Genomic DNA, 22295 nt, shown 5'->3' with positions numbered 1-22295 from the left:
GTTGTGGGGTGCTTTGTTGCAGGAGGGTCTGGTACACGTCACAAAATTGATGGCATCATGAGGAAGGAAAATTATGCAGATATATTGAAGCAACATCTCAAGACATCAGCTAGGAAGTTAAAGCTCGGTCACAAATGGGTTTTCCTAGGGGGCCTGGGTAGCTCAGTGGTAAAGACACTGGCTACCACCCCTGTAGTTTGCTAGTTTGAACACGCTCAACAAGCCACGTGATAAGACGCACGAGTTGCCGTCTCAGACGCGGAGATTTGTCCTCCACAAACCGGATTGAGGCAAGTCACTACGCCATCATGAGGACTTAAAGCACAATGGGAGCAAAAGTGAAAAAAAGAAATGTGTTTTCAAAATGGACAGTGACCAAACCCCCAAGACTCCAAAGTTGTGGCAAAATGGCTTAAGGACAACAAAGTCAAGAGATTGGCCATCACAAAGCCCTGACCTCAATCCGATAGAAAAATTGTGGGCAGAACTGAAAAAGAGTGTTCGAGCAAGGAGACCTCCAAACCTGACTCGGTAATTCCAGTTCTGTCTGGAGAAATGGGCCAAAATTTCAGCAACTTATTGTGCGAAGCTTGTGGAAGGCTATCCAAACTGTTTGACCCAAGTTAAACTATTTAAAGAAATGCTACCACATACTAACAAAGTGTATGTAAACTTCTAGCCCACAGTGAATATGATGAAAGAAATCATTCTCTCTACTATTATTCTACATTTGACATTCTTAAAATAAAGTAGTGATTCAAACTGACCTAAGACAGGGACTGTTTTCTACGATTAAATGTCAGGAAGCTTAAATGTATTTGGCTAATGTGTATGTAAACTTCTGACTTCAACTGTATATTTGCACAGACATGCTGACGGAGACGTTGCTTTTCATGTGTGACAGGTCTTAGCGAAGACCTATTAACTAAAGTATGAGTTAGAGTGAGTATTAGAGTATTACACTCTTGGCACAGTGCTGTTTTGGACTCCGATAGGAAGTGATATTTATGTTATAACGGGCTGAGACCTGTGTGATTACTTTGGGTACTCAACACCTATCAGAATTTAATAAGCAATCATCTGCTTTGTTTAGAAAAGACTTGAGGGAGAGTAAATTATGACAGAATACATTTTTGGTGAAACTATTCCTTTAAAAATTATTATTTATTTTGGGATAAATTAAACGACTAGTCCACTTCACCAACTTTGCAGTTTGAGTGATCATTCCCTAGTGACTCTGTCAGTCCTTTCATTTGACCTCATTTGAGATTCCTTCTCTTGTCTCTCTAGTGCAGACACCTGGCACCCTTCCCGTGGCTGGATGTTCTGTCAGCCCTTGCTTGTCTTCTTCAGGATACACCTGCATCAGAGCCTCTCCCGAGACACTCCTGGTAGGAGACAAAAAACTCCACCAGTGTGAGAGGAGAGAGAGGGTGCAAATATGGATGATATCTTCACTCAGTGCCGTGACGGCAACGCGGTAGCCGTCCGTCTGTGGTTGGACAACACAGAGAATGACCTTAACCAGGGGTGAGTGAATTGTTGAGTATGGATTTAAATCATCAAGCCCAGAACATGGATATTAGCAGTGAACGTATTCGGATATGTTGTGGCTTTTCCATTATTGTGGTTGTTGAGCCATTCACAACTGCGTATTTGTGGTGTTGTAAAATCTTGGTTTAGCCAAGACTCCTTAGTCTGTTTAATTTGCCTATTACACGGCTCTCCGGAATACTTAATTCTGATTGCAGAATACCGCAATTGACCAGTCAAATATTTTTTATAATGACTGTATATTTGACAGTTGTTTCTGGCAGTCGTATTCTACACATAACTAGTTTAATGTGTCTTGTATCATTGCATCAACTTTTTCTTATCTGTGGGCATGCACCCATTCCAAACTCTGGAACATTTAAATTGTCAATATTGCGATTTAACATTGTAAAGAATATTTTCTGTTTGTTGTTCCTCCTCCACATCAGGGACTTCTGTAATGTCTTGTCCCTCATTTCACCCCTTAACACTGTTATCTGTCATCAAATCACTGGATGCAGTAAAACACTGCACAGTAGGCTGAATGTAAGAACACGAGGGTAGATTTTTATCACATTTTGTGTGTGTTGTGGATTGGTTTCAGTTATTTGGCCCGTTGTGGCATACACTGTTCATAGGTTTAGATTTAGATCAGAGCATTTTCAGTCAAGGAATCTTAAAAACCTGGTGCAACTTTGGTAATTATGAAAAAAGTATGAATTATTTTGTGTCTTTGCTAATTTAGAGGTCTCTTATGTTTAAAATTAGTTGATCACTCATCTATCATACTTTGTATTTTATGTAAATAACTTATCAGAAAATTATTCAAGTCTACACACAGAGAAAATATATAATAATTTCGCCATTTCTAATCGTTCAGTTTGCACAGTTAAACCAGTTACATACACTAACCTGCAAACTCATCAATGTCTCTTGGTTCATTCTTGAAGAAGTACAAAAACCTTCACAACTTTTGACTGCCACCTGCACTGCATCAACACGTCCTGTGTGTGATAACTAGGGCTGGGTATTGATACAGATTTCCCGATTCAATTCGATTTCGCATCACAAGCTCTTGATTTGATTCCGATTTGGATTTAAATCTATTCTATATCGATTCATATGGGTTTATTTTAGTCACTTTTGCTTACATACTGTATAAAATAAATGATCTCTTAGCTAGTGCTGTTAATTATACAAGGGACCTTTTAACTAGGTACATTAGGAAAATATAAATTTGACTAATTACTGTATATTTTATAAACTTTTCATCATTTTGGTCACATTTTTTCATTTTAAAAATAAACAAATTTCAGCCAACAAATAAGAAATTATATTTCATATATATTATTTTTGTTACTTATTGTTAAATTGCATAATTTGTACTATTTACAAGTATTTACATAGATTTGTTGAACACATGCTAAAACCAGTACTGTCACTTTAACAAAAACAGCATTTCTGTTACCTCATCTGTGTGATGCATGATTAAATAAAAAAAAAAATTATGTTTTTTATCAACAACTGACTGTAAAGAACAGAAAAGGTATTAAAAGAGACCATATTCAATGACAAATGAGTTATATGGATCTCGTCTTCGACACACATTACACAGGACAACTTTTACTCTCAACACGTTGTGAAAGGATCTTGCTGCTGAACACTTCACGACTATACACAATTACTGGTGAGTGAAATGTAAACATTTACCAGCCAGTTGCCAAATATATTCACTTTAGTCACATAGCACAAATTTAGTTGCAATTGCGAGTGATTTCCTCTCATTGTAGTAGAGGGTTGCACATTGAGTGAAAGATCGATCTTGGGATTTAAGAATTGATATTGTTCAAATGAAGATGGCGATTAATTGGAAAAACAAAATTTGTACCCACCCCTAGTGATAACTGTGCCTTGTCCTACCCGTGACGTGGCGCTTATCATCAGGGGTGCAACCGACTTCAGTATTAAGTACATTAAATGTAATATGACCCCCTTGTGGTCACCCAAAGCTATTACGCAAGACTACATTAAACATAAGGCCAACTGGCAGTGAATTGGAAAGCACACATATTAGGTTTCTAATATAAATGTCGGCTAATGTTAATATATCGATGCCTCAAACATAGAGGTAGACCGATATATTGATTTTACCGATTAATTGGAGCAGATAATAACTTTTTGGAACTATCGGTTATCTGCTAATATCTAGGGCGATAGATGTTGATAGTTTGTTTTTTTCTTTTTTATTATATATATTTTTATTTACACTTTTAACACAGCCAAGTCTCCATCTTTTTAAAATAAGAGTCCTTGGTGTATTTCAAGCTTTTTCTAGTTAAAAGTCCTGTGTTATGCACCAAATCCTAATTTCTTTGGTTATTATAGGGATTTTTGGTTGCACAATAAACTGCTTTTGGGATTTTATAAATTTTAGACTCTTGTAGCTTCAATGTATGTGCTCTTCATAGTAAGGAAAGACAAAGAAAGTTTTTTTATCTTTATATAAATAGATTTTAAAAACTATTGGCCAATTAATTGGTTATCAACCTTTTCCACTGCCTAGTTATCGGTCTCTGCTAAATCCACTGACGGTCGACATTACTCCAAAACTTATAAAGAAAATAAAGTGCAGATGAATAATCAATGTATCAATGTTTTATGACATTCCTTTTACATTTGCAAAAATATAAAAAATGTGATTGATGCTACGATGCTAGCACGTTGTGTGTGTTTGCCAGGAAAGTAACCTATAGTTGCCAGTTAGTGGTTCAACCTTCGGGAAATTTAAGGCCAAAACCGATCACAGATATTTAACACTGTGATCGGTCAAGTCCGATCCAATCATAGATACTTATTTTTTTAAGTGCCCATAACCACACTTTCACAAGTGAAATGCTGCAGTTATATGTTAATACCCCCACTGTAAAATAACATTTGGGGATTGTTCATATCCCTAACCCCAAGTATGAGCAATAGTAATAGTAGTGTTTGCTCCAATGTATTAAGTTGTAAATTAATTGTCGTGTGAATTTTGTTTACATTTTTTGTCGTTGGTAGCCCAGTTTTAAAGAAATACAACTTGATATATTCCATCTTCATCTTATAAGCACAACTGAAAACTTTCCACACATGTTGAAAAACAGAAATTCAAGCCCTATATGGTGCAAGGGATACTCCGAGTTGATCCATGCACCCTCTTCAAATACCTCCACCTCTGCCAAGCTCCATCACAAACAGCCTTGGGCTGCCTTCCTTCCCTAATGTGTCCCAGAACAGCTGAGAAGCACAAAAGAGAGGAGTACTTTAAGGCATAGGTGATGGAAGATAGATATACACAACCAGTACTTTAAAGAAATCTGATGTAAACCATTTATCTTGTGTCAGGCTGAGAATGATTACATAAAATGAATGAACCGAAGAAGAAAGGTTCAATAGTTCAGATTCAGCATGTTATCAGCAAATTGCAGGCAAAGACTAGTTACATTTAACTGTTTTTTTTCTAGGGAGGCAAGTTGTAACATCCGATGTAGATGACTATCTATTCTAGGCATTTCCTGAGCGCTTGACATGGTTGAAGATGTGACTTTGAAATTAGTTGGCAAAGGAAATGTTTGACTTAAGATATGCAGGGGAAAATGGCAACTCAAATAGAACAACCAAATCTAAGAAAATACCTTCAATTTGTATTTATGTGCTTGTCAATTCACTTCTATAAACAACAGCAGATGCTTTAAAGTCCTGCAGAAGTTCAGTCCAACGTGTGTTTGTGTAGGAGTAGCACACTAACAGAAGAGATCTATGGTGGATGTCTAATTCGTGACTCAGAAGAGCGGGAGGAGGGAAGGTCTGGACTAAAACGAAATGGTTGGGACGAATAGTTTCCATACAATGAGCTCACCAACCAAAGCATGCTGACTTGAGCCATACCAGTCCTCTCTCTCTCTCTCTCTCTCTCTCTCTCTCTCTCTCAGTTTCATTTTTAGGTGCTTTATTGGCATGACAAATATTCATATTGCCAAAGCATTACATGAGCTGCATGTACAAAAAAGACTGCAAAACGAAGCTAGTGCAAAACAATGTACGTAATATAATTAGATAAAAAGAAATATACAATGTATACTTGACAGACAAGATAAAATGGTAATGTTAAATAATACAAATAATATATATATATATATATATATGAGGCAGAAAAACAACTAATAAAAATAAGAAAGAGACATGGTAAAAATGGAGACACAGACTAAAGTCAGTTCACTCATTGTTCCTCATATTGTAGCAGACAGAGACATATTGTGCTATCATCACACAGCAGTCTTTGTGTTCTCCTAATAGGAAGGATAGTTTTTCATAGTTTGTTAAATTAGTAAATGTGCTGTGTATATGTTTAATTTTGTGGTAAAAAATTTCAGAGATATCTGCATATTTTTTTAATTACATTGTGAACACAACCTTTCTCCTGTGGCAGCCATGTTTCCTGTGTCAGCCCGTTTCTTTTAGTGAGGCTGTTTCTACGGAGTCTGTACCTTGTCAAGGTGGCTCACAGTTTTTTTTATCTGTCACTGTGTACAGATAGTCTGCCATGGTGTATTCTCTTTTTAGGGCCAGATAGCATTGTATTTTACTCTGTTGTTCAGTTTGATTTTCCCAATAGGTGAAATAATGATATTTCATTTGTGCTGAAATTTGTATCTAATTAGTTTGGATTGGTTGTTCTGGTCCAGAACTTTATTGTGATGTCCAGACTAAAAACAATGACAAAGGAGTCATTAACTACTAAACTGAAACATTTAGGATGTTAAATCATGGCTGTTTTAGTTGCCACATCACAGAATTGCTCAACTTAGATTGTTGTTCAAAAACAAAATAGAAAGCCAAAGAAAAGACAGCTGATAGCTCATTAATCGTGTGTTTAATACATACACTGTGTAGTTGAGTGCACAAATTTGCATTCCCATTTTGTCCCATAAGTTTTCACACTTATCATTCTATTCATTTATACAAATATAAGAGATAACATATCTATTTATTTTGTAATGCCCTTCAGAATCTACATAACAGGTATTTACATAACGTATAATATGCATATACTGTAGTATTGTGTTGCCTTCTTGAGCATCAGTGAATGATTGCACCTTGTGTAATAGTTGTGTATGAGTCCCTCAGTGGTCCTAAGTATCAAAAGCTGGATCTTTGAAACATCTTATGTGCCTACGACTTTTGTACAGTACTGTGTGTGTATGTATTTGTGTGTGTGTGTGTGTGTGTGTGTGTGTGTATATATATATATATATATATATATATATATATATATATATATTTAATTGAAAAAATCTTAGTCTTTTTTTACTGTAACTAGATGGCTCAGACACAAAGACTACAAGAGTGCAAATTTAATTAAATCCCAGATGCAGTTTATTGAGCAACTCCTATCCCAATCAATAATAACCAGGGAAAAATTTAATACACATGGGACTACTATTTTGAAATGTCTGCGCTCCTAGTTGTGAACTCACTGACGGATGATTTACTGAGAAAGTGAGACACATGGGTGCTCTAAAGATGTATTCAATAACTCACAAGATGATATCTGACGAAACATCATATGAAAGCGCACATCCCGATTGTCGCAATCTTATATTTTTGGTCGCATTTGCTACCATTTTAGTCGTAGTCTGGAGCCCTGGGTTAGTGGATGTCAGGGAACCATCAGGACTAAAGCTTTGGACCAGCTGAGAGAAGGGATTGGTTTCTTTGTTCAACTCTTGGTACTGCAGGGCTTTATAATGGTATGACTGGGAGTCACTGAGATTTAGATGTTCCCAGTGTGTGTGTGTGTGTGTGTGTATATATGTATGTATATATGTATATATATATATATATATATATATATATATATATATATATATATATATATATATATATATATATATATATATATATCCCATTTCAAATGTTTTCCTTTTCCAAAAATAGAAAATTCCAGCTAATGGATTTGCCTTTCACTTTTGCCTCTCCGCTGTAATTAAATAATTTAGCTGCTGTTACAGTTGGGTAGATACCTGCTTCTATTAACAAAAGCAGCAATGAGTATTGGGACTGTGTGATTCATTTCTGTTAAAGGGCCATATGGAGTTTTAGCATGGCTGCAGATGTCACGACCTTACGTGTTTGTGGGAGGAGACAGGAAATAGCAGACATACATGGGCGTTGTGTATGCTCAGCATTTTAATGTGATGTCAGTCTGGGAACTGGACTTGGTTGAACATACAGTCCATTCATAAAGTATTCAGACACCAGTTATGTTGCAGCCTTATGCTAAAATCTTTTAAATTATTATAATAATAATATTTTTTTTTTTACATTTCTATCTCCACACGTGATCTCTGGAGCTGAACCAGAGTGACCATCGAGTACTTGGTCACCTCTCTTACCAAGGCCCTTCTCCCCCGATTGCTTAATTTTGCCAGGCCGTCGGCTCTAGGAAGTCATGGTTGTTCCAATCTTCTTCCATTTAAGAGCCACTGTGCTCTTGGGAACCTTCAATGCAGGCAAAACATTTTTGTAGCCTTCGCCAGATCAGTACCTCGACACACATCTGAGCTCTGCAGGCTGTTTCTTTGACCTCATGGCTTGGTTTTTGCTCTGATATGCATTTTCAGCTGTTAGACCTTATATAGATATCTGTATGCCTTTCCAAACCATGCCAAATTTGCCACAGGTGGACTCCAATCAAAGTGTAGAAACATCTAAAAGATGGTCCAGAGAAATGGGATGCACCTGAGCTAAATTTCAAGTGTCATAGCAAACAGTCTGAATACATATGTCAATGTGATATTTCAGTTTTTAATTTTTAATACATTTGCAAACGTATCAAAAATCTGTGTTTTGCTTTGTCATAATGGGGTATGGATTGTAGATTGTTGTGAAAAAAATGCAACACAGCATAATGTGAAAAAATTAAGGGGTGTTAATACTTTATGAATGCACTGAATCTGTAGAGATTCTTATCTAGACATACATTATGTTCTCAAAGGAAAGGTCCTAAAAGTTTGTTAGTTAGGCTTTGGATTGATGCCGTTATTTTTCATGAACTGATAATCAGACAACCTGATAATTGATGATTGTCTCTCTACAGCCGTGGCCAAAAGTATTGGCAGTGACATACATTTTTTGTTTTGCAAAGTTTGCTGCTTCAGTATTTTTAGATTATTTTTTCACGTTTCTATGGTATACTGGAAAACAATGATAAACTTTTCATAAGGTTTAAAGGCGTTTATTGGCAAAAACATTTCAATATATGCAAATCATCGATATTTACAGTGTTGACCCTTGTTCTTCTTAACCTCTGCAATTCGCTCTGGCATGCTGGATATCAGCTTCTGGGCAAAATCCTGACTTTTGGTGATCCATTCTTGACTTATTAGTGCTCGGAGTTAATCACAAATTGTGGGCTTCTGCTTGTCCACTCACCTTTTGAGGAATGACCACAGGTTCTCAATGGGATTAAGATCCGGGGATTTGCCTGGCCACGGATAAAAAATGTCAATGTAATGATCTCCGAGCCACTTCATTATCCCTCTTGCCTTGTGACATGGTGCTCTATCATGCTGGAAAATGCATGGATCATCACCAAATCGCTCCTGGATCATTGGGAGAAGTTGCTCTTGCAGGACGATTTGATACCATTCTTTATTCATGGCAGTGTTTTTGGGCAGAATTGTGAGAGAACCCACTCCCTTGGATGAAAAACAACCCCACACATGGATGGTCTCCGGATGCTTCACTGTTGGCACGACACAGGAGTCATGGTAGCATTCACCTTTTCTTCTCCACACTATCGATTTTTTTCAGATGTCCCAAACAGTCAGAAGGGGGTGTCAGAGAAAAATTACTTTGCACCAATCTTTTGCTGTCCAATCCTTGAGATTGTACTTGTACTTCCTGCAGAATTTCAGTCTGTCCTTGATGTTGTTCTTGGAGAGAAGTGGCTTCTTTGCTACCCTTCTTGACACCAAGCCATTGTCCAAAATTGGCACCAAACTGCTGCCAATATTGAGCAAGCTCTGCACTGGTGGTGACACGATTCCAGCTGACTCCTCAGGAGGAGACGGACCTGGTGCTTGCTGGACACTCTGGGATTCCTGAAGCATTATTCACTGCAGTTGAACCTCTTTCCTTGATGATCTTGATGATCCGGTAAATGGTTCTCTCAGGTACAATATTCTTTGCAGCAATTTCCTCGCGTGTGAGGCCATTTGGATTCAAATCGATGATGGCTGCATGTCTTTCTTTAGAGGTAACCATTGCTAACATGAACACAATGATTGAAAGCACTTCTTCCCTCCTTTTATAGCAATCAGTTATCGGGAGTACCCGATGGGTTTCGCGCCGGGTTTGGGTCAGTTTTTCAAGTAGGGGTTCGGTTTCGTAATTAATGGAAGAAAAAAAACAGGCCTACCGAACTTGATTCACACACATGCTCTCACTCATAGACTAATGGATGAGTTAGGGGCCGTTTGTTCTGTTTTCCCATTGTTTAAACACATGCAGGACGAATGTCTGTGACATTTGTCTCGCTGTTTCTTCAGCGCCTCACACAGGACCAGCACATTTTAAACAATTTTTCAAGTTAAAAAGTACTTTAAAGTTCAAAAACTCATGTTGAGACACCTGCGCTGTTTCATTCTTTTCTCTGCATCTAGATTGTGACACCTGCACTAAAAACAAAGATTCAATGTTATGAACAAGTTCAGGATTTAAAGAGGGGAATGTTGCATTGTTTAATATTATTCCAGATTGTTCTGCAAGAAGCAAAGTTTCAGTGCATAAACGGCAAGTCAATAATTTTTTTCCCCCTTCTACTCTATTGTACTGAGGGGCTGCCGTGCTTTGTTAAAACTGTAAATTGCTGTTTCAATACTGTTATGAATGTTGCCTATATGCTTACATAAAATATAGCCTATTGCATCAGTACTTGCTAGGAGAAGAAATTCTAGTGATAGTGAGCGATTTTGGGGTCTGGTTCGGGCATAGAAACTGATGGTGTCCTTCAGGCCAGGTAGATTTGGGCCACACGGTCTCTGGTACAGGTCGGGTTTCATTTTAAGGCACGTGCAGACCTCTAATTTATGATTGTAGGGGATTGCAGATAGAAAGAAAGAGAACGATCTTGGCATTTTAAGAATTGACATTGGGATCAAACAAATGTAGAACGCGTGAGAGAGGTCCAGCATGTGTGTGAGAGAAACCGTGAATCCCGCATGATCAGTTTCAGTTTCTTTCGAGCATCTTTGAATCATCGCTGACTGCACTGTAAATATCACAATATATCATGATACCTGGATCTAAGTATCGATACAATATCGTGAGAAAAATATCACACTATGTCGATATTTGATTGGGAAATAAAATATATACACATTTAGATTTAAAATAAATATTTCACATGTTTTTATAAACTGGAATAAACGCACATTGGCATGCAAATGTATTCATATTTCCATGCTGACTCTGTGATTTGCCTTGTAGCTTAGAGACCAAGAATATTTTAAGAGTTATTTTCTTCCTCTCAAATTGTGACTCAAAGAGGAACTGACACATTTTGTGTTTTTTTTGTCATTCTTGACCAGGCTCAGAATGGCAAATGATAGTAGAAGAGCAGAAAATTGAAGCCTAATGTTAGGTTAGAGCGTTTTCGTTTTTCTGGCTCTAAAATGAGCAAAAGCCAATCAGAAGCAGCTTTGCTGTGTTTTAATAAATTAGCTGGTTCATTGAGTAACTTAACTTGTTGTTGTTGTGCAGTCTAAAAATAGCGTATCTCTTCTGCTTTGTGCTGTTTGAATCTGCTGTAGCTGCAGTGGATGCATTTAAATCTTTAGCAATATCAGTTGACCTGTTCCGGTTTCATTTCCACATATGACAATCACTTACTAAAAATCTGCCTTGCTTCACTAGACAGTAAACTCACATTTAAATACATTTTTGACCTTGACGCCTGTGTAATATGCTGCAGTTTATGCCCTAATTCAGTCTGGCTTTTCACTCAACTGTTTTGGTGCTGATAGGGAGAATCGGAGATCTGGAGTCATAACCTTTAAATAACTTTGGGATATCCAAAGCATGAAGAACAAGGTTTTGTAGTCAGAAGGAAGCTCCTAATAAGCATGGTTTTCAACTCTTTGATCGTGTGACCACAGACATAAGACATAATCCTTCAGCTGTGTGACTCTCACGTCAATGTTTAAGTTGTCTGCCTAGTTTATGTAGTGTAAACTTTCTTTGTGTGTGTGCATACACGCACACTTGTTAATGGTGTGTGCGCTGTAGATCTGCACATCCTTACAAGGACAAGAGAAACTAACTTGGTACAAATTGACCCCAACGCCCACATTTGAAAAGACGAGGGGGTGTGCTGTTAGCTGAGGAAGAGAGAGTGTGGAATATAATTTCCTTTCTTTCCCGCTCTTTGTTTTCAACGTTAGTCCAACCCTGCACTCCTTCATTTCCCTCAAGGCATACTACTGAGTGATGTGATAAGACACTTTGAAAATGTGCTGGACCAAAGACAGCTCTCTTTTACACTTAGTTAAAAAAAATTAATAAAATATTATTATGCTTTTCTTTCTCTCTCTTTTATCTCTCTTCTGAAGTAGAGGGCTTGATAAATACATCTTTCAAAGTCTGTCATTTGAAGTGTGCTGTTCAGCGGGAAATACACAACATTCAGGAATTCCCATTTGGAGGCTCGGGACCAATTTATTTCGGGAGACTTCCTGTTTACACATCTATATTATTTAGTTTTATTTGTTAAGGAGCTGGACTTTAACTCTTCACATTATAGCAGGACCAGCACATCCCTCAACGTTGTGTTTAAATGTGCATGACACGTGTGAAAGATGAAATATTATGTAGCTTAAAGGGATAGTTCACAAAAAAATTTAAATTCTCTCATAATTTACTCACCCTCATGCCATCCCAGATGCGTAAAACTTTCTTTCTTCTGCAGAACACAAATTTATATTTTTTGAAGTATATTTCAGCTCTGTAGGTCCATACAGAGTGCGAGTGAAAGGGTGACAAAATTTTGACTCTCCAAAAAGGACATAAAGGCATTATAAAAGTAATCCATATGACTCCAGTGTTTTAATCCATGTCTTCAGAAGTCATATGATAGGTGTGGGTGAGAAACTGATGAATATTAATGTCCTATTTTGCTAGAAATTCTTCTCCCTGCCCAATAGGAAGCAATATGCTTGAAGAATGTGAATCACCAAAAACACAAGAAGAATTTGAAAATGAAAGTTAAAGAGATTGACTGAGCAGTGGAGAATCTATAGTAAAAAAAAATAAAAGGACTTAAATATGGCTCTGTTTCACATCCACTTCTATCATATTGCTTCTGAAAGATTTGAATTTAACCACTGGATGGATTAATTTTATGCTGACTTGTGATTTTTGGAGCTTCAATATTTGAGAAATTCAAAAAATCTTAATTTGAGTTCAGCAGATGAAAAAGTCATACACATCTGGGATGGAATGAGGGTGAGTAAATGATGAGAGACTTTTTATTTTTGGGTGAACTATCCCTTTAAAAACTATGTACAAGTGTGAGAGAGTGTATTTAGAGTGGGGGGTCTGGTGTGTTCCGACAGGACCTTGTGAGAAGTGTCAGCAGCTCTCCTAAGTTTAGCCATGCTACTGACCTGACTATTTACCAAGAGACTTCCTACTGTACTGCACACACCCACATCTTCAGCAAACACTCATGACCGCAGACAAAAGCTTTTAAAACTAATCTCTCTGGGAATAACCAGGAGCACCAGATGCAGATGTTACCATCACTTATAACACTCACAGCAGTTATATTCTGCAGTCATTTTCTGCATTAGTGATTCAAAGAGTAGAAAAAAACCCTTCTGCTTTAGTACTGTGTGGTCTCAGCAGCAACACTAGTCTAGGTGTTGAAACTTTTGTGTCACCTTAAGCAACTGCAAGTTTTACTGTGGTTTTGAGAAGAAAATAAGGCCTGGGAAAGGATCTTGGACTAAAACTGTGTTAATTGAGCAAGTGTGTCAGAGAGAGTGAGTGAGAGGGGGGTAGGGCGGATATAGGCTACAATCTGGAGGAAAGGGCCAGTTATCGGCTGTTTATATTTAACTGGCTGGGAGAGCTGTTGAGACAGTTTACCGCTAACCTCTGCATCAAAATATTTCACCCATAAATAAAAATTATGTTAACACTTACTCACCCACATATCAGTCCAATATAGGGCTGGGTAAAAAAAAAAATAATGAAAAAAATTAATATTAAGTGATTCAAATGCTAATTCTTAAACTAATAAGATCAAACTTTTTAATGGAAATGGTGAGAAAAATAATTTTGAAGAATTTTTCCTTTTAATAAACATGATTGAATTATAATGATGATTGTACAATAATGAATTTCATTGTGTACCTGGAAGAGCTCTTGACGTATAACAGAGAATGTAAGAATTCTAACATATGTTTATCTCAGGGATGATCACGGGTTCAGTCCGCTGCACTGGGCATGCCGCGAGGGCCGCTCCAGTGTCGTGGATATGCTCATCATGAGAGGGGCACGCATCAATGCCATGAATCGTGGTGACGACACACCCCTGCACCTGGCTGCGAGCCACGGTCATCGTGATATTCTGACCAAGGTGTGAACAGATCATAGCAGATTAACACTCACTCACAAACACACACACCTGCACCTGAACAACCACAGTGACCACAACGTTCACAGAAAGGTGCAAACAAACACAGGTTTGGGTGTTCAGCTGCAAACAGCAGCACCCAGACCAGAGCAGCAGTTTTCACGTTGTAAATACTCACAAACATGCTCCCTTAAAGGGATAGTTCACCCAAAACATTCTATCATCCTGTTCTCTCCCTCATGTTGTTCTAATCCTGCATGACTTGCTTTCTTACATGTAACACAAAAGGAAAGCCTTAGTGGAACAGTCACTTTCATTGCATCTTTTTTTTCATACAATGAAAGTCAGTGGTGGTGAGGTTATCACTCTGCCAAACATATCCTTTTGTGTTCCATGGAAGTAAGTAAGTCATACGGGTTTGAAAACACTCTTCAACATGAATAAATACATTAACATAAAATCTGTTTCCTCCTCTTTATGTCCATTTATTTCAAAATGAGTTTCTTTGTTTTTGTTGTTGCTGTTCTGAATCATTTTGTGGTTTGCGTTGTACAGCTCATCCAGTGTAAAGCAGATACCAATGCGGCAAACGAGCATGGCAACACCCCTCTCCATTATGCCTGTTTCTGGGGCCACGACCTGGTGGCTGAGGTTAGTATGCAGCACACTCTGCTGGGAAATATTAGGAACTGTAATTTCACATTTCAGTTTTTTGTAGGCTAATGTCCCTTTAAAGGGATTATTCACCCAAAAAGGAAAATTATCTCATCATTTATGCACCCTCATGCCATTCCAGATTTGTATGACTTTCTTTATTCAGCTGAACACAAACAAAGTTTTTAAAAGGATATTTCAGGCCTGTAGGTCAATACACAGTGTGTGTGAATGGTAGAACTTCAGAAGCTCCAAAAAACACAAAGGCAGCACAAAAGTAATCTATAAGACTCCAGTGGTTAAATCCATGTCTTCTGAAGCGATATGATAGGTGTGAGTGAGAAACAGATCAATATTTAAATCCTTTTAACTATAAATCTACACTTTCACTTCCACATTCTTTTGTTGTTTTTTGGTGATTCAAATTCTTCGTACATATCTCCACCAACTGATGAGGGAGCACAATTAATAGTAAAATACGTAAATGTTGATCTGTTTCTCACCCACACCTATCATATCACTTCCGCAGACATGTCTTTAACAACTGGAGTATTATGGATTACTTTTATGCTGCATTTATGTGCTTTTTGGAGCTTCGAAGTTCTGGCCACCATTCGTGCATAAATGTAATGTAATTGAATATAGCACAAAAGTAAAATAGACTACTTTTATGATTTTTTTGTTTTGTTGTTGTTGCTATTTTTGGAGCTCTACAGCTCCAGTCACTGTTTACAATTGTTGTTGTATGGAAAAGTGGAACCAGGGCATTCTGAATTTTGTGTGGACTACTAATTAAGTATTAGAGCATCTTGTAAATTTTAAACATGGATATACAAGTGATTTTCAAAGGGTAACGTTTTAGTTTTCAACATACCAAAAATGCTACCTTTTCTCTCCAGGATCTGGTCAATAATGGTGCTCAGGTAAGCATCTGCAACAAGTATGGAGAAACTCCACTAGACAAGGCCAAACCACCGCTGGCTGCAAATCTGAAAGGTAAACACTTTCCTTCTCTAATTTAGCAACTATGGTGCCAGCTCTAGGTTTGTTGGAGGATTGTTTGCTACTCTCTGCTTTGCCACCAAACAGTGTGGAGGTGCCAAGATCTGTCTCTGCTATAATATTTACCAGTTGCCCAAATAATGCTGTTGTGTTTATTTATCAGAGCTGGCAGAGAAACAGGGACAGAGCCTGACCAAAGTTCTCTTTAAGGACACGTTCTGGAAGGGAACCACTCGAACACGACCACGTAAGCAATGTCCTTTGAACATTTGGTTCTAATTTGCATGTTATTACAACAAGCAGTTTATTATCATTCATTGTATATTTGTAATCGCTTTTGCATAGTTTCTGCATAAAATGACGTTCATTATCCACAACTGTTCTATAATTCTATAATATTTTCATGCTTTTCATGATGCCTGCAGGTAATGGCACACTCAACAAACAAGCTGGCATAGATTATAAGCAGCTCTCGATGCTGGCCAAAATCAACGAGAACCACTCTGGGGAGGTGAGCTAATTTACCAAATGAAACTACATTATCTATCCAAAAACAAGTCTCAAAGTTTTTAAGGAAATAATGTCTTTGCTCTCATTGGCAGCTGTGGCAGGGCCGCTGGCAGGGGAATGAGATCGTGGTCAAGATGCTTCAGGTGCGAGACTGGTCTACCAGAAAGAGCCGTGACTTCAATGAGGAGTACCCGAAATTAAGGTATGTATGATGCTCCTTGGCAGTCTGCCCTCCATCAGTCATTTTTACACTCAATGACGAAGAAATTCAGAATTTTTCACCTCATTTCGACATACAGTAAATGTGATTATTTTGCTTTTAATCCAATTTTGTGTACAGGTTTTAACTTTTAGCAAACAATAGATGAAGAATAGGCAAAAATGCAGTTCCCCTTCTGTCACTCACTGTGACACAGGGGGTCTTCCTGGGATGCCAAACGTACCTCTGAACCTGAGAAAAGGCCAATGTCAAGTTGGCAGACAGAATTTGCATGCCCCGCCCCAGACATACGGGTATAAAGGGAAGCGGGGCAGCGAGTGCCAGTCAGAATCACCACTGTTCCACTCACCTCTAATGGCGATAAGCACTGCTGTTGGATCTACGGCACGTTTCCAGCTGGCTTTCTCTCTCTCTGAACGCTGTGCAGTCTACACCCCTGGGTGCTTCGACAGCACTTTCATTGCCTGAAAGAGTGTTTCTCCTCCTAAAAAGAGATTATTTCCTCTAAAAGAGTTTGAGTTCCCACTCATAAAAGAGCAATACGCAGCAGGCGTTGAACGTCCTTTTCAGGACGCGTCTTTTTAAAGATGTCTTTCCGCCTCTGTGTAGTTCCTGGATGCGGTTGATTTCTCTCCACTTCTGACGATTACACGCAGGCAGCGTTTTATGAATGGTTCATGTTCTCAGTGCGAGAACATAGCCATGGCAACATTGCGGTCGAGGCTTTCTTTTGTCATGAGAGCCCCCTGTGTCGTTCCTTCTTCCCACGGGATTGAGGACGACCCGGCTGCATCGGAGAGCATCACAGTGGCGTCTGAGGCTGTCAACTCGTCTGGGCTGCCACCTTCGGGTCTGCTCGCCCAGTCTGAGGCTGACATGCAGATGGCCGCTATGCTTTCACGGGCCGCCGTGAGCGCGAGGCTGAACTGGAAACCTCCTTTAATAAACCTTGCGTATCTATTTGGAACGCACGCAGCACTCTAGATGTTCTGAGCAGCTCTTTGTCTGCTTGGCGGACTGCAGAAAGGGAAAGCCATCTCCAAACAGAGGTTAGCTCACTGGGTTGTTGGTGCTATTTCCATAGCTTATCACACCCAGACCGTGCCCGCCCCCTTGCAGGTTCGAGCACACTCTACGAGAAGTGTGGCATCCTCGTGGGCACTGGCCCATGGCACCTCCTTAGCAGGCATCTGCAGAGCAGCGGGCTGGGCAACACCCAATACCTTTGCCAGATTTGACAATCTCAGGGTTGAGTCGGTAGAACTCGGTAACGCGGCACCGCTTGCACACAGCGCCCTTCACCAAGTTGATCCAGTGCGCTGTCTATCCCAGGTTAGCCACTAAGCATCGCTCCCTGGGTGTTCTCCTCCCTAGCCTTCTGGCCGGTGAATTCAACGGAGCAATTTGCGGCCAGACCCACTACGAGTCACAGGTGTTCTGTACTGGGGTCGGGCTCCACGGGCTTAGTTCCCTTCTTAGGCAAACTCCCCGTGATGTATTTCCCGTGGTACGGTCCCACTGTCGGCACGGCGGCCCCGCTGCCCGGTCGCCGTGCTGTAGATTAGGCTGGACCTACCGCCCCTCATTAGGCTGGACCTACCACCGCGCCATTTCCCACGTACGGCTTTACAACCCTCATAAGATTCAACTTAAGATTCAACTTTATTGTCATTGTGCAGAGCCAATGAAATGCAGTTGTTTTCGCATATCCCAACTAAGGTCAGCCATGAAACAGCGCCCCTGGAGCAGATAGTGTCAAGGTCAAGGGCCCAACAGTGGTTGTCTTGCCAGTGCTGGGGCTTGAACCCCCGACCTTTCGGTCAATAACCCAGAGCCTCAACTGCTGAGTCACCACTTCCCTAACATGTTACCTCCCCCTAGACTTGGCAGGATGTGGCCTCTGCAGGGTCTTTTCCCCATGAAAGAATAGGACTGGGAAAGACCGCCTTCCCCGTCGTGTTTCATAGCATTAAGATAAGCTTCATGTCCTATGTGAGAGACATAGTGAGAGAAAAGGCCTCGGCTGCTGGGCTTGCTCCCATGCTAGTCATGTAGCACCTGTTCCCCACCTCATGGGTGTGGGGAACCTAAGGTCTGTATTTGACATCTCTTTGGGGGGTTGGGGAGGGCTACGTGCAGCCGACACAGTTGTCTCTAGCACGCAGTAGCCTGCTTGCACCTGTCTCGACAGTTCACGTAACACGGTCAGTGTGTGGCGTTTTTAGATGGGACCCCTTGTGTCACTTCATCCAACACAACGTCGAGTGAGTGACAGAAGGGAAAGTCGTGGTTACTGTTGTAACGTCTGTTCCCCGAGGGAAGGAATGAGACATTGTGTTCCTCCTACCACAGCACTAGACCTACCACTGTAAACGGCCGTACCTTATTTTCGGCTCCTCAGTGCAAAATCCTGACTGGCACTCACTGCCCCGCTTCCCTTTATACCCGTATGTCCGGGACGGGGCATGCAAATTCTGTCTGCCAACTTGACATTGGCCTTTTCTCAGGTTCAGAGGTACGTTTGGCGTCCCAGAGAGACCCCTTGTGTCACTTCATTCGACACAACGTCTCACTCCTTCCCTCTGGGAACGGAGGTTACAACAGTAACCACAACGTTTGTATTTCTTTCGGTTCATTCTTCACAATGGAAATGGAAAATAAAATTTAAAGAAATGTTCCGGGTTCAATACAAGTTAAGCTCAATCGACAGCATTTGTGTCATAATATTTATTACCACAAAAATGTATTTCAACTCGTTCCTGCTTTTATTTAAAAAAGCAATAATCAAGGTGCCAGTGAGGCACTTACAATGGAATTGAATGGGGGCCAATTGTTTAATGATAAAATACTCACGCTTTCAAAAGTATAGCCACAAAACATAAAGTATATACATGTAAACATGATTTTAGTGTGATAAAGTAACTTACAAATCTTTTATGTGTAAAGTTAAAGCCAATTTTATAACTTGGTTACATGATGATTTAATGTCAATAAACTCTAAAACGACTGTAAAAATGACACTTTAAACAACTTTACAGCTTAAATAATATATGTGTTTTAACAGAAGAATTAATGCAAGTGCTTTTATAAAATGATTAGCTTTACATTTCTGTTTAAACCGTCCAAACATTGGCCACATTCACTTTCATTGTCCCCATTCACTTCTATTGTAAATGCCTCAGTGTAACCTCGATTTTTGCTTTTTTAAGTGAAGGGTCAAAATGTATGTTTGTGGTAATTAACATTGTCACAAACGCTGTCGATTGGGCTTAACTTCCTATAATGTTCTCAGTTTTTATACTTCACATTTTGGCAAATACAGAACCACCCCAATTCCAAAATGTTGTGAGTGTGAAAAATGTTACTAAAAACAAAAAGGAGTGATTTGTAAATTATATTCACCCTTTGCTATACTGAAAACACTACAAATAAATATTATATGATGATTTACCTTGTGAATTTCATCTTTTTTTTTCTTTTTAATGTACAGTAATTATTTTTAATGTACAGCAACACACTCCCAAAAAGTTAAGACGGGGGCAATTTAAGACTAATAACAATTTGACGAGTTAAAATAGCAAGGTGATGTGAAACAGGTGAGGCAATTGTGTAAAAGTATATAAAGAGCCTCCAAAAACAGCCTATAGTTAAAAGAATCAATATTTTGGTGCATAAAGGGCAAGACAAGAAAAATCTCTTTTGAATGCACGTGATCTCTGATCCCTCAGACATCACTGTCTTAAAAAACATCATTCATCTGTAATGGGTATCATGAACATGGGTTTGGGATTACTTTAGTAAACCTTTGTTAGACACCATTCACTGCTACATCCACAGATGCAAGATAAGACTTTACTATACAAAGCCGAAGCCCTACATCAACACTGTCCAGATGCGCTGCCAACTCCTCTGGGCTCAATCTCATCTTAGATGGAAAGTTGGTCTGATGGGTCCTTTCAAGTAGTTTTTGAAAAACACAGCTGTCGGGTTCTCCAGGCCAAAGAGGAAAAGAACCATCCAAGGTCTTATTAGTGTCCGGTCCAAAAGCCAGTGTCTGTATGGGCCAGGGGTCTGTCATTGCCCATGGCATGGGTAACTTGGGTTGTAGATTGTCTCAGTGTTCCATGCATATTGCATAATGCATACAGAGAGCTTGTACATATACATGCTGCATTCTAATTTCTGTTAAAAATAGTAGGTAGTATGCCATTCCAAATGTACAGTAGGACTTGTAATTAATGAAGATTCACTGTTGCCAGGGACCTGTTGTATCTGTGTTTGTTTTCATGTGTCCCAGTAACACAAGGTTGTATTGTTAACATTAGATTTTAAATAAAATCGTAAACATGAACTAACAGTGAACAATACTTTTACTGCATTTATTAATCTTTGAGGTAACACTTTACAATAAGGTTCCATTTGTGTGGTCCCATTAATGCATTAAGTCCCATGACATGAACTAACCATGAACAATATATTTTCTACAGTTAAATTATTAATTTTTAGTTCATGATGCTTTAGTACATGTTAAAATTAACAACCAAGATTAATAAATGCTGTAAAAGTATTGTACATTTTTGGTTTATGATACCAAATGCTTTTTCTAATGTTAACAAATGCAACCTTAATGTAGTGTTACCTGTGTCCTTCTCCATCTTTGTGTTTCCTCAACTGTAGAATCTTCTCCCATCCAAATGTGTTGCCTGTGTTGGGAGCATGTCAGGCGCCACCTGCCCCACACCCAGTCATAATCACACACTGGATGCCCTATGGCTCACTTTACAATGTGCTTCACGAGGGCACCAGTGAGTAAAACGTGGTGTTTTCATTGAGTATTTGTCTGTTTCATTTGAATGTTATTTAAAGTTAATAGTGAAAAATATGGTCAAACACTCCTTAAAGGATTAGTTCACCTACATTACTCACCCTCATGTCATCCCAGATGTGTATGACTTTCTTTCATCTGCTGAACACAAACAAAGACTTTTAGAACAATATCTCAGCTCTGTAGGTCCATACAATGCAAATGAATGGCTGCCAAAATTGTGAAGTTCCAAAATCCATGTAAAGGGACCATAAAGCTAATCCATAAGACTCCAGTGGTTAAATTTGCATCTACTGAAGCGATATGATAGATGTGGGTGAGAAACTGTTCAATTCCTTTTTTCTATCATTCTCCACATTTTCTTTTACGTTCTTCTTCATTTGTTTTTGGTGATTCGCATTCTTTGTGTATATCACCACCTACTGATCAGGGAGGAGAATTTATGGTAAGACCTGACTTAAATATTGAACAGTTTCTCACCCACACCTATCTTATCACTGGTTAAGATATGGATTTAACCACTGGAGTCTTATGGATTACTTTCATGCTGACATTATGTGCTTTTTGGAGCTTAAAATTGTTGGTACCCATTCACTTGCATTGTATGGACAAAAAGAGCCGAGATATTCTTCTAAAAATCTTCGTTTGTGTTCTACTGAAGAAATAAAGTCATACACATCTGGGATGGCATGAGGGTGAGTAAATGATGATAGAATTTTAGGGTGAACTATCCCTTTAAATGCTGAACAACACAGTAGTTATGGCTGTCAAAGCTGAAAATCAAATGCTGTTAGTTGTTTTAAGAAATACACTTACAAAGCATAAAGTAATTTTACATTTAACCCAGTCTCTTACTCAATTCTTCCCCTGTG

At 39.0% G+C, this 22295-nt stretch overlaps 1 protein-coding gene across 1 annotated transcript in view; it reads left to right on the top strand.

The window, feature by feature from the left end:
* The window catches only part of LOC127636034 (integrin-linked protein kinase), a 35236-nt gene that overhangs the window by 4874 nt on the left and 8067 nt on the right, over positions 1-22295 (top strand). Inside the window, exons 2-9 of the mRNA XM_052116395.1 lie at positions 1291-1530; positions 14050-14215; positions 14768-14863; positions 15766-15862; positions 16032-16115; positions 16294-16379; positions 16471-16580; positions 21276-21403. Coding sequence (XP_051972355.1) covers positions 1442-1530; positions 14050-14215; positions 14768-14863; positions 15766-15862; positions 16032-16115; positions 16294-16379; positions 16471-16580; positions 21276-21403 — 856 coding nt within the window. The 5' untranslated portion in view covers positions 1291-1441. The remainder of the gene's footprint in view (positions 1-1290; positions 1531-14049; positions 14216-14767; positions 14864-15765; positions 15863-16031; positions 16116-16293; positions 16380-16470; positions 16581-21275; positions 21404-22295) is intronic.

The sequence above is a fragment of the Xyrauchen texanus genome, chromosome 43 (assembly GCF_025860055.1).
Source record: "Xyrauchen texanus isolate HMW12.3.18 chromosome 43, RBS_HiC_50CHRs, whole genome shotgun sequence".
Classification (NCBI taxonomy): domain Eukaryota; kingdom Metazoa; phylum Chordata; class Actinopteri; order Cypriniformes; family Catostomidae; genus Xyrauchen; species Xyrauchen texanus.
Note: the sequence above shows the minus strand (reverse complement) of the source record. Positions and strands in the feature narration are given on the sequence as shown.